At 43.6% G+C, this 16348-nt stretch overlaps 1 protein-coding gene across 1 annotated transcript in view; it reads left to right on the forward strand.

Moving 5' to 3' along the window:
• Positions 1-16348, forward strand: part of TRAPPC3 (trafficking protein particle complex subunit 3) — a 39125-nt gene that overhangs the window by 1765 nt on the left and 21012 nt on the right. Inside the window, exons 2-3 of the mRNA XM_068269076.1 lie at positions 6819-6916; positions 9374-9473. Of these exons, the coding sequence (XP_068125177.1) occupies positions 6819-6916; positions 9374-9473 (198 nt within the window). The remainder of the gene's footprint in view (positions 1-6818; positions 6917-9373; positions 9474-16348) is intronic.

Below are 16348 nucleotides of genomic sequence, written 5' to 3' on the forward strand. Positions count from 1 at the left end.
GGTTGTTTAGTTTTGTTTTCTTTTTAGTTCTTGCTTCAGACTCACTTTAAACATTTGCTAGAAGTCCTCCTCCTTATTCGTTTAGTCGACTCCGACTCTTCGTGACCATATGTACTTCTGCATGTCAAATGTCTCTGTCAATCATGACTTCTTTCAGCTGTTGCTTAGGCATGTTCACTGCTTCACCATATGCTGTTTATCCATCTTAGCCTCTTCTATCCTCTTCTTCTTTTACCCTCAATTTTTCCAAGCATTAAGGATTCCTCCAAAGAATCTAGTCTTCTTAATATATGACCAAAGTATTTGAGTGCAGGAACAGAAGTTTTGCAGGCACCACCGTTGTAAATTATAGCTTCTTTATTGGTCACATCAGACAAAGCAGAGGATACAACGACAGACCGCTGTTTGGAGCAGTCTAGCTTTTTATCAAGTTGTTCAACACTGCATAAAATTCACATACAAATCGTGTGCTTATATAAGGTCTAAAAGCCAATCAGAGTGCAGCACCAGTACCATCCAATCACTCGACACCATTTCACCTGAGGACCTGATGGAGAACTGAATATATAAGGGAAAAACCTCCCCCTTTGTCAGAAAGCATCCAACCATCAATTGTATATATAAAGCGCCCATGTCATATCATATATACCATGTAGCGCTAATAGTACCTTACCATATGGTGAGATCCCAGCCAGGTTACGTCTCATGTTTGTTTACAACTGCCGATCATGCGTCTATGACGTTTCTATGCGTACTTGGTTCCGCATACGTCATGACGACGCGTCATAGGATTCCGTGCGTTGAATTGGCTGGTGGCACTTCGGGAGGGCGTGGCTAAATTTGTCCATGCTGCGAGCAATACGTGGGAGGTTCCTTTCAGGAGTCCTCTCACTGATTGGCCGATTTTACTTTTACTTCTGCCTCACGGCGTGACTAAACCTGGCTGGGATCTCACCATATAGTAAGGTACTATTAGCGCTACATGGTATATATGATATGACATGGGAGCTTTATAGATACATATATATAAATGTTAAAGAGAATATGTACTCTAAAATTATTACAATAAGAAGCATACCATTTATTCATTATGTTCTCCTGGGTCTCTTTGCTGCTTCTGCCACTCCGTGCTGCGATCCTGGCTTGTAATTGCCAGTTTTAGGCAGTGTTTACAAACAAAAGACATGGCTGCTAACCAGAGAGTGATAGGCTGAGAGGAGCTCAGTCAGTGACTCACACAGAGCCTGCAGGGGGCGTGGAGAGGGTGTGTATAGCTAGTAGAGCAGCACCTTCCTGCCTGAGTGCCTGAGCCGACAAAGCCATCAGAGGAAAGAAGGCTAGATTATATAACAGATAATACAGCCACTTTGCAACTAGGAATGGCTGCCATAAGACAGACCACATTAGAACAGGTATAGGAACTTATAGGATAGAAGAAATAAGGCTGAATATTTTGTTACAGAGTCTCTTTTCGATTTCGGCGATAGTGGTCCTTTATTTTCATGGCTGCAGTACCCATTTGAGTTCTTTGATCCTAGGAAGATATCTGTGAACAACTTATACTTTTTCATCATACTTTTTCCTCATTTCCGCACCGCCTCAGTCTCAGGATTTATCAGACACAGGTGATTAGTAAAGTGGATTGCTTAGACGAGAGAAAACTCATATGTAAATAAATGTAGCAGGTACTTATGGACATTTAATGCAAACGTAAATGTTTTCTGCCCCGTTTTATATTGACATAATTGTATCAAGTGGCTCTGCTACCGCTCCATGTTCCAGATGTACTGTTTACTTTTGTATCCTTAGCTCTCAGCACATTTTTGTTGCAGTATAGCCATTTAGGCTCCACATCACTTTTGAATTAATAGAATGCTGCATATGAAGTTTGTCAGTAGCATGTTAAGGGAGTATGCTTATGCAAGTTGTGCATTGTTTACTTTTATTCTTCTTTTTATGAATGCTGCACTTCTTTCCCAGCAGGTAGTGGCAAATGTGCAGCTTTTTCATTGCCTAACTACTTTTTTTTCCCTTTCTTTCCATCTGCCTACTGCATTCATTCTGTAGTATTGGTATTTGCCATTCATTTCACCTACTGCATCTCTACATCTCATGGTATGTTTCTGCAAGCTTGATATTGTGGTATATATATTTTTTTTAAGCACATTTATGATTTTTCAGCATCTTTGAAAACAACACAGCTCCCCATAGCACAGTTATTGGGAATGTGGTTAACACTATTGTTTCCCAGGAGAAAATATAATTAATATGCGTAGTGAAGTCATTTGGTTAAGACATTTGCAGTAATGTACATTTCGGTATTTGAATTCTAACTTGGATGCTTTGTGAAAAACCTAGCTAATTCAACCTATCCCATTCGATGCCTTTCATAAAGTGTGTGTGTGTGTGTGTGTGTGTGTGTGTATATGTATATATATATATATATATATATATATATATATATATATATATATATATATATATATATATATGATATTCGCTTCTGTTAATGTAGTTACTCTGCATTTTTGCCTGATCATTGGTATGAAAACGTTGCACTTATTTGGGTTTTAAGGGCCATAGCCACCTGTTGTCTCTTGCTGCTATTGTTCCGCACTTGACCGGTGATGAGCAAAGCAGAACCATCCTAACACTTGTCACAGATGGTAAAACCCATATGTAGGCATTAGCAAGACGATTAGAAATGGAAACCCAAGGGTTTTAAACTCTTGACTAATTTATTCCTGGATAGACCTATTTTGTAACTAGCTAAAAGGACTTTACTGCCTTACACCAATTTCTGTCTTTGTACCTTTTGTGAAAAGGGCAAGGCCAGAATAGTTCAAGTGTTCGATTTTGTCAATTTGTAACACAATAAAATTACTTTTCATGTCAACCCCAGGGTGCATTTAAAGAGGAACAAACATACTGTCATCGAGTTACATTAGTTATGTTAATTAAAATAGATTAGAATAGATAGGTAATATAATCTTTTACCCACCCTGTTTTAAAAGAACAGGTAAATGTTTGTGATTCATGGGGGCTGCCATCTTTGTCATGGGGCAGCCATCTTTTTGGTTGAAAGGAGGTGACAGGGAGCAGGAGACACAGTTCCAACTGTCCTGTGTCCTGATCACCTCTCCCAGCTGCACGTGCTAGGCTTCAAATGTCAAATTCAAAATGTAAAAAAAAAAAATTGCACCAAAACAGCAGAACAAGAACGGCACAGCATCAGGGGAAAAAAGCCCGGGCAGTTTTCTTCTGTGCAGCTAAAAATGGGGCTGGGGTAAGAGAAACAAAGTTCTGATGCTGTGAAACTGTTAAAGAAACACCAGGCCTTTTCAGTGCTGCTGAGTCGATTTTTTTTTTTTTTTTTTTTTTTTTTTTAGTCCAGAGATTCACTTTAAAAGAAATCAAAAACAGCAAAAAAAGAAATTACACAATCATACAAATCACTGCTGAGTCCCTCTGTACGTTACCTCTTGTATAAAGAACGCTCTCTGCTTATCTACTGTACTTGTAAGTGCCTGTGTCCATTTACATTTAAAATTTGTATCCAGAAAAAGAACAGACAGCAGTGTTTTTTTTTGTTTTGTTTTTTTTTGTCAATGGGAGTTCCTTCCTGGATCTCCATATAGAAAAATGGAAGTATGTGAATGCGCATTTGAATTTCCTAGTCGAAAAATTGCATACTTCTTATGTAAATGTACTGTAAGAAAAAAAAAAAGTCAGTCAATTGAGTGCTGGTTCAGTGGGGCTTCTTGTGATGGCTTATTTAACCGATACTAAACTCTTTGCTACAGAGAAGGAAAGCATTTGGCATCAGTTTCTGGCATTTCATCATGGCATAATTTTCTGAGCTTCCTCAGAACCGCTCATATGCCGCTGTCTAGGATGCTACATGTAGCAGACAAGACAACAGGATCTGCCGTGGCGTTTACGTGATAAATGGTGCAAAGCGCAATCCCAATCGTCCCCATCAAATGTTTGCCACTTTCAATCTGCTTCGACACTGAGAATGCAGTGTTTACTGCTCATCTGAACAGTAAACACTGTTGTAGGATTAAAGGGGAGGGGGTTTGTTTTTTTTTATTTACTATTTATTTATTCATGAGGCAAGCGTTTTTAGAAGGAAAGCGTTAAATATTTAACTCTCTCATTCTAAAAATGCTTGCGTCGTGAATAAGTTGCCTCGTGAATAAAAAAAACCTTTAATCCTGATGTCAGATGCAAGCAGGACACAGCTACAGCTCGTGTCTGCTCAGAGCTGCCGCCAGGATCCTGTGCAGAGCTGAAAGCTGGTAACCACAGCAACGGGCTTCAATTGGTGCCTGTGTCCTTGCCAGCAGCGGTGAAGGGGCCTCAGCAGGCAGCATTAGGATCTGTGACGTGCTGTGCCGTCATGCGGCTCACATGAGCTGAAAAACTGCACGAGAGTGCAGTTACAAGATGGAGGATCCAATTTCTAACAACCAAAGGGGGAAATACAATGCCATGCCAAACAGCTGATTTAGCTGCCTCCTGCAGCACAATGGTATAGTCTAAATCGGCATCAGTAAATGTTTCTTCTGACGTGGCTCCCTTGCTAAAAATGGGTAATGCCAGTGTACTAATTACATTTGTTCAGCAACTAAACATGTTTAAAGTATGGCTCCACTTGCCACATAACTTATATTTAACCACTTTCTCCACTGCTACAGTATATCTACATCATCTGTGGCACCCTCCAAGCCACCATGACGTAGATATACTGAATAAGTTTGCAGCCCTGCTGTGAACGATCAGGTGCGCTTCAGAGCGCACCCCCCGGCACTTTCAGCTGCATTACTAATTGGTAAAAGGGAACATGTTCCCTTGTAGCCAATTAGTCCACCCCCCCCCCTCCCATGAACGATCGCCCCAGTAGTCAACTGCAGCGATCCTTCATCTGTCCCCCTCCGTGCAGAAATCATAAAAAAGAAACCTCCAGCATAGCCAGATGTCTCCCCCCCCCCCCCATCAGGCAGCCCCCTCCTTGCACAAATCATTAAAAAAGCCTCCAGCAAGCAGCCTCACTCACCTCTCACCTTACCTCGTTCCTGCGACTATCGTGAAGCCCGAGCCTCCGTTCCCCGCTCTGCAGACAGCCGCGTAATGCAGGTTACCCGGGTCCTGGCTTGATGACATCATCAAGCCTCCTGGCTTGATGACATCATCAAGCCTCCTGGCTTGATGACATCATCAAGCCAGGGCCCGGGTAATCGGCAATACGCGGCTCAATGCAGAGCGGGGAGCACAGGCTCGGGTTTCAGGATTGTTGCAGGAATGAGGTAAGGTGAGAGGTGAGTGAGGCTGCTTGATGGAGGATTTTTTTTTTAATTTGTGCAAGGAGGGGGCTGCCTGATTGGGGGGGGGGGGATGGGGTACATCTGGCTATCAAGATTTGGGGGCAGGGAGTAGGATATGTAAAAGGAGGGGTACATATTTACTGGCGGGCATCTGATTAACTAAGGGGAGGGGGGATTTAATAATTTGGCACATCTGGGCACATGGGGGGCCATAACCAAATACTAGGGGCACATTTGGCTTTAATGGGGGGCAGCGCTAATCCTGGGGGTACATCTGGCTACAATGGGGTAATCCTGATTTTGGGGACACATCTGGCTATAAAGAGGGGCACTATTCCTGGGGGTGCATCTGTCAATCTATTCTGAGGGTGGCAAACACGGGACACATCTGGCTATACTGGAGGGGGGGGGGGGGGGGTAATACTGGGGACACATCTGGATACCTATACTGGGGCGACTTTAACTGGTGGCACAGTTTTTGTCAATAGCACTTTTTATTTTTAAACAGAAATTGGTCAAAATTGAGAAATAATGCATTTTTTTTCCTTTTTTTTTCTCCATTAAAATGCATAGATAGGAACATTTTATTTGGTACCAATTACCCCCCAATGAAAGCTTAGTTTGTCTTGGAAAAAAACGATCATTTAAGTGGCACGAGTACATATGACGTTATTGCTGATTAAAAAGGGACACCGCTAAATCGTCAAATCTGCTCTGATCCATGAGGAGGAAACAAGGTCTGGATGCGAAGTGGTTAATGAAGTAAAAAGCACTGTTTTCACAATACTGCCCCTGAAGCTGAAATGGAGACCTCATTAATCCGGAGCCACTGCATTCTAGGCTGCCAGCCATTTCTTGTATGATTTTTAAGCTGAGTCCAGAATACCACCATGGCCAACCCATGGCTTCATCTGGGTATGTGTCAATGCATTTTACACCAGTAAAATGTTTCGAAAGGCAGTGTGCTTAAAGAGGAACTGTAACGACAAAACGTCCCCTGGGGGGTACTCACCTCATTAGGATCCGGAGGCTTCCCCCACCCGAGGGGAGTACCCCCCAGGGGAGGTTTTTGTTGTTACAGAGTCTCTTTAATATTTGGGGTTGACTGTCAAATAGCTTTCATGACACTTGCCCAATTTTACTGCTGATTCATTAATACGTGTTACCTTTGCTAAACTTATCATGTGTTGTGGTCACCCTTATTTTTTTCCTTGCATGTAGCTGTTTTCCAACTTTTTTTTTTGCAGATGCTCTCACATTTTGTTATATTTTGCATGTAAACTGCTTAAGCTCTTCTATGCAAAACCAGGAGGAAAGGAAGGACAAAGAGGTTGATATAGTAATGTTTCTGTTTGTTACAGTGAGTGTATTTAGCTAGATTTTTATAAGCAAGACAAGCATTTCTTTTCCTCCAGGTTTTTTTTTTTTTTTTTACAAATAAAATTCCATTCCAACTGTTAATTTTACATCTCTATTTATTTATTTTTTTAGAACTCCGAGCTCTTCAATCTAACTTATGGGTCCCTTGTTGCACAGTTGTGTAAAGACTATGAAAATGATGAAGATGTCAATAAGCAGTTGGAGAAAATGTAAGGTGTTTTAGTTTTTTGTGTTTTTTTTTTTTTCCTTGATACATGGTGTTTTGTAACTTTTCTATGATTATCATTTCACCTCTCTTCATTAGCAGGACAAATCAGGTGCTGCTATGGCCGTGTAAATAGGTTGAAGCAGAACTGAAGTATCTAAAGAATTTTTCTTTTTAAAAATACCCCCCCCCCCCCTCCCCCGCCGTGGATTACTTTTCTTCGAAGTCGATTTCCACTGTGCCCTGGGCAACGTGTATCCTCGTACACATTCCCGTGGCCCGGAGCGTCCCGCGTGGGAAAATCAGTTGAAAAGGCCATCCTCTGACAAGACCACCCACTCACCACCCACTCACAATACCAGTCACTGTCTAGATCACAAGAGGTGGTCTTCCCTTTTCTATGTTCTAATATTAAAAATCATTTCATTTTCTGTAAGTCCAGAGGATATAAAATATATATATATATATATATATATATATATATATATATATATATATATATATTTGAATCCCAGCCAGGGCACCATCTGCAAGGAGTTTGTATGTTCTCCCCGTGTCTGTGTGGGTTTCCTCTGGGTACTCCGGCTTCCTCCCACATTCCAAAAACATACAGATAAGTTAATTGGCTCACCCCTAAATTGGCCCTAGACTACAATACATACACTACATGATACATACATAGACATATGATAATAGTAGGGATTAGATTGTGAGCTCCTTTGAGGGACAGTTAGTGACAATACTATATATATATATATATATATATATATATATATATATATATATATATATATATATATATATATATATAATTTATTTATATTATATTCCTATCCGTGCCAGATGGTTATGGGATGCTATTTATGACTCGGCTAAATTTATTGCTCTGCTTGATTATAGCTGAGTCTTCTCTGATGTCTTTTCAAGCCCAAGCCTGCCCCCTTCTGGCTCTGCTACAATGATTCAGCTATAATGATTCCTGAGCAAAGCAAGACTGAATGCTCAGTCAGGGATTTTATCAGGGCTGATAACAAGCAGGCTGAGCAGTGAAAAATGAAAGAGCAGGGTAGGTGTTTTCTCTAATGTTCCCACTGATATATATGGGAAAATACATGAGGGTGCTCTTATTCAATTCACCTTTTGACCCAAGTTTTCTCCTAGGAGATAATTCATTTTCTGTTTAAGATGACTTTTCAGCACTTTGCAACACCAGTGATTCAATAAAGTATTTTGATGACATGTTGTTCGAGTGTGTGGTTTTTGTGACTTATTACTCCCTTAAAGAGATCTGTTTCTTTGTTTAATTCATTGTCATTAAAGTGAACCAAGCACCATTTTTAGAACTCGGGGCATCTCAATAACACATTTTGATATGCATGCAACAATATGGCTCATTAATTTAAAAAAAAAAAAAAAAAACTTCTATCTTATCTCTTTTTTACATTTTTAAAGTTTAGCAGAGTATTTTTTATTAGCATACTTCCGAGACCTGACCTACTACAGAAGTTTCAGGCCGATAAGGATTAATGTAATTATTTTATTGCGCAGAGGGCAAACAAAAATCTTTAATCAGCGAAATGGGGGAGGTGGTTTGGACACCGTGCTTCAAAGAGTTCACAGAAGTTGCAGATGCTATCTTCACACCACCTGGATAAATAATGGGCAGATAGGATGGGAGGGGGAAACATAGCAGCTCATATAGCTTTTAGAAACTGTGTGTGTGTGTGTGTGTGGGGGGGGGAGTGGTGCTTTGTTCCCTTTAAGTAGTAGTGGACCTATTTCCCTCAATAGTTGCATCCCTATGTCTGACATTTTATGTTTAGTAATTAACAGGGATGTCGTTTTTATGCTCATTCTTAATCTTTTGAATTTAAAGTGCTTCCGTCACCAAATACCTCAGCACAGCTAATCATTATATGTAGACCATATCCTTTTTAGAAATATCATACTGCTGTTCCTAAACTTGACAGAAAATTGAGTTACAAAACTCTACCATACTATTACTGCAATGTATTTATCTGCTACAATGACCCACATGAGGATGTTCCACTCACTTTGTCAGTGTGCTGAAAAATGTGGTGGTTCAAATGTAAGTTCAGATATGTGGATGTGTGCTGGACAGTTTTCCCTCACAGTTGTGGGTGAGTTTGAAGGAAGCAGGCTGGGGAAGCTCTCAGACCTGTAGGCAGCAGCCACAGCAATGCAGGTAGAGTGTTGGTAATAAGAAATGTATGTAATAGACAGCTGGTTACCCAGATCTCTTCAGAAGGGCAAAGCGAGTAATGCATTTAGCATCTATAAGCACAGGGATGAGTTTATAGATTTCTTTTGTCTGTAAATACAATGACTGGGAATTGCTTAGTTGCTGTTTGCACCTGTTTTCTTGTAGGACACTGAAATGATGAATCTGTATTAGACAGTGTTTTATGTTTTTACAATTCTGTTTTTGTCTTCCTTTCAGGGGCAACAACATTGGTGTGAGACTCATTGAAGATTTCTTAGCTCGTTCAAATGTGGGAAGATGTCATGACTTTCGAGAAACTGCTGATGTCATAGCAAAGGTAATGCAAAAATGAATGGAAAAAAAGTCAACCTAGAATAATTCCTTTATAAAACATTTTTTTTTTTTAATGTCATTGAGTTAGGCCTCTTTCACAGTAGGACGTTGCGGTTTGATGCGACGTTAAAGTCGCAACACCAATTACAACGCAATGCCCCAAAAAAGTCGCACCGCAACTTAATGCCCCGTTATGGTCACATACAGTAGACCATACAGCAATGAAAAGTATGTTTCCAAGTCATTATTGAGCATCTGCAAACAGTCCAACGCAGTTAATAACGTGTATAACGCACTGCATGCAGTACTTTCACTTAACGTGCAGCGTTAGTCACCAACGCAACATGTGCACTGTGAATGGGGCATTGATTTTTCATTGCAGTGAGTTATTCTGCGTTAAATGTTGTTTTAACCTTGCACTGTGAAAGAGGCCTTATGGCCCATACTCACGAGGGACTTTTGTCGCCTCAACACGCGGCGCGCGCGTGTTGCGGCGACAGGTCGCCCGTGAGTATGGGCCGCGTGCACCCCGAACTGTCGCCCGCAACGGGCGCGCAACCCGAACTGTCGCCCGTCGCTGATGTCGCCAGGCGATTGAAAAGTTCAATCGCCTGGCGACAGTCGCCGCCGCAACTCCGCCGCAGCTGTCGCTAGTCCGCGTGAGTACGTGGACTAGCGACAGCAACCTCCATTGAGGTACACAGAGCTTCCGGCGACCTTCCGGCGGGGGGAGGAGGAACGTCGGCGACAGCTTCCGTCATGCCGCTGGTCCCTCTTCCGCGTGTGTACGCGGAGGGACCTGGCGAGGAGCTGTCGCCGGCCTGTCGCCCACACGCTCACGTGTGCTGGCGACAGCCAACATTTGCTGCCCGTGAGTATGGGCCATTAGTCTATCCATCCAATATTCCTTGTTACCATTTTCATCAATTTATTGTCCCATCACATGTGTGTAGATGCATAGTCTGACCTGCATAGGCCGACGATCGTTTTGGGGCCACTCAGGGTCCCCTTTATCAAGGCAGATAGCAGCAAAGACAAATACCTGCTATCTGCCTTGATAAAGGGGACCCTGAGTGGCCCCGAAACGATCGTCGGCCTATGCAGGTCAGACTATGCATCTACACACATGTGATGGGACAATAAATTGATGTGAATTGCTCCGTTAAGTCTGTGTGCGGACTCCTTCATAACTACTGTGACTTATGGCCTTGGGGCCCGGCACCAGCATACCCTCTGACGTGAGTGCGGTCTTTGGATTGAATTGTTACCATTTTCGGGATCATGTGAACTGGGCACCAGCTTTGGTAATGTTAAGTTGGGGTTTTGTGGCGGTGAGCGTGGTGCGGGATACTAGGCGATCGACTCTCAGTAGCTGATCAGCTAGTACCAATACTAGGCAGTCGGCTAGTACTTCCAAGTAGGGGAGGACCAGGAGGACTCATTTCATGTCAACCACCTGCAACTATCAAAGTTGTTAATAGTTAACTTCTCTATCGGAGTATATACACTTTATGCACTAACTAGGATAAATTGTCCAACCTCTGGAACAGTTTTGCTGTGGACTATAGCTGTATCTGGAGGTAATTTACAAAGGGAGTGTGGAAACCGGCTGTAATCATATTTTGGGAGCAGATGACCCAACAGAAATGGCCGATAAAGATCTATACCTTGCTGACTTTTCTTCCGGGGTGTGAGTGGCCCTATCTACCATGGCTTGGGGTGCTATAAGGTTTAGAAGGTATGACCTCTAAGACCTTTGTGAAGCCCTTGAAAGGGATTGCAGAGGGGGACAGCTGTGATATGTGGAAGTTGGGTGCACAAAAGATTATCTGTGGTCCCTTGAACTAATTTGCAGTTAGGCTACATACACACTTAAAATAAAAGTATTTGGAAAAGGCAAGATCACAGACCAATTTTACCACCTTCCGTGTAGTATGAGAGCATACTCTACCCAGTCTATTCTATTGAGCTGAACTCCCCATCAGATAGAAATCTTTGCAAGATGCTGCACACAAAGATGCTGTACACATTCAAAAGATCAGTATATGCAAAAGATCCGTTCCTGCAAAATGCATTCATAGTCTATGATATCTGCAGATCCTCATACACACCTTGTTTAACAGACATTCATCTGCAGATCTGAAGATCCATCCTGGTGGATCTGATCTGCAGATGATTGTCCATTAAACAAGGTGTGTATGAGGATATGCAGATATCATAGACTATGAATGCATTTTGCAAGAACTGATCTTTTTTTCAGGAACTGATCTTTTGCAGATACTGATCTGTTGCATGTGTACAGCATCTGTGTGTGCAGCATCTTGCAAAGATTTTTATCTGATGGGGAGTTCAGCTCAGAAGAATAGACTGGGTAGAGTATGCTCTCATACTACATGGAATGGGGTAAAAATTGGTCTGTGATCTTGCCTTTTCCAAAGACTTTTATCTCAAGTGTGTATGTAGCCTTAGACTGTAGGCAAGCCTTGATATAGGTGGCGGTGGTCAAGTTCATTGAGCCCTGGAACTTCCACGCTGAGTTTATTCCACACATTGTGCTCTCAGAAGAAAACATTGTTGAGCTAGAGCTTTAACTAAACATGAAGCAAGAGGTGCAGTGTTCTCCCCAGGACCTATTAAGTGGGCGGGCCGCCCGGCTGTTTTGAAACTCCGCCCGGGCCCGCCCGAAACCCCGCCCGGGCCCGCATCACACGCTCATGTGCGCTGCCGTCTCCCCGCATAGAGCGGGTCTCCCTCTGAATATAGCAATCCCTAGTTCCAGGCTGCGCTGCCCTTCTGGCGCCTGTTATATCTTCAGATCAGCGGCAACCTCCTTGATATAGTAGCGCTTGTCCACAGCACCCTGTCCTGCCGCTCTGCTGGAACACTGTGACCCACCTCTACCGCCCGCTTGTGCCCGGCTTCTGATTGCAGTACGGCTTCACGCTGAGTGTCTTCACAGCCATGATCGGCTGCGAGGAGAATACACGTGCTGCAGGCAGCCCAGGGGAGCCACTGGCCAGGCCACTGTACGGACGGGGGATGGATGTACTAGAGGGGACCGGAGGATGTGCTCCCTAGTTCTGGCTGCGCTCCCCGCCTGTAGAGTTCTCTTCTGTCCGATCGTCAGATCGCTGCCGCAGGGATATGGGAGAGAAGCGATGTGCAGCAATGCGCTATATGATGCAGCGCAGCCGGAACTAGGGAGCACATCCTCCGGTCACCTCTAGTACACCCATCCCCCGTCCGTACAGTGGCCTGGCCAGTGGCTCACCTGGGCTGCCTGCAGCACGTGTATTCTCCTCGCAGCCGATCATGGCTGTGAAGACACTCAGCGTGAAGCCGTACTGCAATCAGAAGCCGGGCACCAGCGGGCTGAGGAAGTGGGTCACAGTGTTCCAGCAGAGCGGCAGGACAGGGTGCTGTGGACAAGCGCTACTACATCAAGGAGGCCATTCAAGTCATCCTAATCGCGGCTGCCAAAGGGGTGAGCAGGGGGAGGGGGTGACATTGGGAAATGTTAAATAGCTCCCACCTGTCCCTCTTTGGGAGTCCTGTCCCTCTTTCCTCCTCATTTGTCCCTCTTTCAGGCCTATATACCTCTCGACTAAAAATGTGTTTGACTGTAAATTTTATTCCCATACTTTAAATTGATATATCACGAATGGTAAAATGTTACTATGAAACATGAGGAACATGAAGGAAAATGAACCAGGATAAAAAGGACCAGGGTGGTTTGAATTATAAAACAACGTATTTTTCTTATGAAATCTTTATAGTATGCATGAATAGGGTTGTGATGGGGTTGTGGCAGGGGCGTGGCTTAAGTGTCCCTCTTCCTCATCTCAAAAAGTTGGGAGGTATGGTTAAGGGGAGGAAGCGGTGTTAAAGTGCAAGCATACTGGATCAGGGCAGAGGGTGCCCTATACTGCAGGGTGTAATAATCATAGAATGGTTGTGTATTTATAAATAGAATGGTTGTAGTAATGCTGCAATGTATGTGCTGTAATGTAGGGTGATGGGATGTGATCACTAATAAGCTGTAGGTCGGTGCAATCATGTGGAGTGTGGCGGGTGATGTAAGGGAGCATACTGAAGTGCAGTGATATGTGGAATGTGATAGTGGTACAGTATTGTATGAAATGTGTCAGAGTGCAATAACCTATGTTATAAGGAAATAGTATTGTTTGAGTTGTCTATTGGGAGATAGGTGGAGCTGCAGTAAAGTATTAGGTGAGAGTAATGGGGACGAAGGGACGCATGGTGATAGGGAGTGCAGTAATGCATGGGCCGTGATAGGGGTGCAGGGATGAATGTGATGTGATAGGGGGTGCAGGAATGCATGGGCCGTGATAGGGGTTGCAGAGGACGTGATAGGGGGTACAGGGATGTCCTATGCTGTAAGCAGAGTTGCCGGCCCTGCTTTCCCCTGGTTGCAACCCACCCGGCTACTTTTTCATGCCACCCGGCTGGAAAAAAATTCTGGGGAGAACACTGAGGTGTATATGGAGGCTGCCATATTTGTATATTTTTAAACAATCCCAGTTGCCTGGTAGTCCTGATCATTCCAACATCAGTAGTGTCTGAATGAATGCAGCTAATCTTGTCAGAAACATCTGATCTGCATGCCTGTTTAGGGTTCATGTATTAAAGTATTAGAGGCAGAGGATCAGCAGGCCAGTCAGGCAACTGGTATTGTTTAAAAGGAAATAAATATGGCAGCCTCCATATCCCACTCGCTACAGATGTCCTTTAAGTTGCTGTGCTCTTGAATTTTGGAAAGTAGAGGGTAAATGTTTCTGTTCTGGGCCCTCAAAGCTGCACTCCTACCTATCTGATTCTGATAGGATTCATGTCAGGTGGCCAGTTGAGGCTTTGTAAGGCATTGACAAAGCCCTCTGCTAACCATATTGCAATAAGCTAGCTCCTCATTAATGCAGAGCTGGTATTTAGTCAAATGGGCAGATGTTAGCATGGCTACACTTCTGTACAAGGAAATACAGTACAGACCTACAAAGAGCTAATCTTTGCATGAGTTTCTTTTTTAACTTTTTGTATATTAGTTGGCTTTCCCTTAAAACTGAACCTTGACTGTAGTGAGGACTGTAAGCCTCTGGTAGAATTGTTTCTATGTAGTCAGTAAAAGTGCAGTGGAACATACATCTGCAATGAATACATGTATACTAATAAGTGCATGGATTCCACTTTTCATGTTGCTTTTGCTGACTAACCACTTTTTTTTTTTTCTTGTACAGGTAGGTAATTTCCTGTATTCTTAGCACTGATGTCCTGGCACCAGTAGCTACACTGACCATATGTGCCTTGCCATGTTTAGAAACCCTGTTATAGCCGCATGACTCATTTAATATGGAAGGCATTCAGAGTTGCTCACGGGTTCTCCTGACTTGTAATAGGGAATGGATCAAAAGAGGCAGTAATAATTCTTTTTCCATGTGCTAATGTAGTTCTGGCCCTCAGGTTTTAGCCAGCAGTGTGTGTTGCATTCTGTGGCGTACACGTGTCCTCCAAGTCTCTTTTGCTTCCACTTATTTCATAACATAGTGCTTTGCACATGCTATGGTTCTTCGCCAGATCGGCAGGGGCTTAGTCTGTTTCCCATCATTCACCATGTCGTTTTCTGCCAGGAACTTTTTCAGCCTTCTTACAGAACAGAATGTTTATTTACACTTGCAGCATTTTTCATTTTTAAAGTCTTGCTTCTGTGTTGTATTTTGTGAATCATCACAATGGGTGTTTAACTCTGAGTTTCGTGATCCTGAGAAGTGAGGTTTTAAATTTGGCTTGAAAAGCTTTAAATAAAGTGAGCTTTTTATCATGAGGTGACTGCAAAGAATGGTAATGGTTCATGTAGGTGTCTTCAGAGTCCCTAGTCCAGTGATGCCTATCTAGACAGATCTCTCTCTGATCTCGAATCTGATCGGAGAGAGATATGTTGGCTGCCCATACACTACAGGCCAATTCCCGATCAATTTCAGCATGAAATCTCTCTGGAATTGGCTTTATGACACTGCCCCCCCCCCCCCCCCCCCCCAAAAAAAAAAACTCCTTAGGATTTTTATGCTACACGTTTAATTTTCTGCTCAGAACAGGAGCTTAAAGTACACCTGAACTGAGCGGGATATGGAAGTTGCCATATTTATTTCCCTTTAAAGGAATACTGCACCTGCATGGCCGTGTCCTCGCTCCCGCTGATGTCACCAGGACCGTACTGCGCAGGCCCAGTATGGTCTGTGCCTGCGCAGTATGCTCCTGGTGACATCAGCAGGAGCGAGGGCAAGGCAACGCAGGCGCAGTGGTTTTGAGACTTTAAAGTCTGAAATTCCAAAAGTAAACCAGAGGCGGGGCCGGAACATCGGTGAGTGGCTGCGCGGGCACAGGATGTCTGCGGGGGACCATTAGAAGGCTCAGGTAAGTTCAACTCATTCCCCCCCCCCCCCCCTCTCCCCAACCTCCCTACAGTATTCCTTTAAACAATGCAGATTGCCTGGCTGTTCTGCTGAGCTTCTGTTTCTAATACTCTTAAGGAGCGTACACACGCACGACAGCAGCCGACGACTGGTCCGTCGGCACCTCCCGCTGGGCGGGTTTTCAGCAGACTGTAGTGCGTGTGCCCGGCGGATCGTTCAGGAGCAGCCTTATCAGTCCGCCGACAGTGCGTACACACGCACTACAGTCTGCTGAAAACCCGCCCAGCGGGAGGTGCCGACGGGCCCGTCGTTGGCTGCTGTCGTGCGTGTGTACGCACCTTTAGCCAATGACCCTGAACAAACATGCAGATCAGGTGTTTGACTGAAGTCTGACTGGATTTGCTGCATGCTTGTTTCAGGTGTGCGATTCAGAGATATTCAAGAGATCGGCAAG

Source organism: Hyperolius riggenbachi, chromosome 2 (assembly GCF_040937935.1).
Source record: "Hyperolius riggenbachi isolate aHypRig1 chromosome 2, aHypRig1.pri, whole genome shotgun sequence".
In the NCBI taxonomy this organism is placed as follows: Eukaryota; Metazoa; Chordata; class Amphibia; order Anura; family Hyperoliidae; genus Hyperolius; species Hyperolius riggenbachi.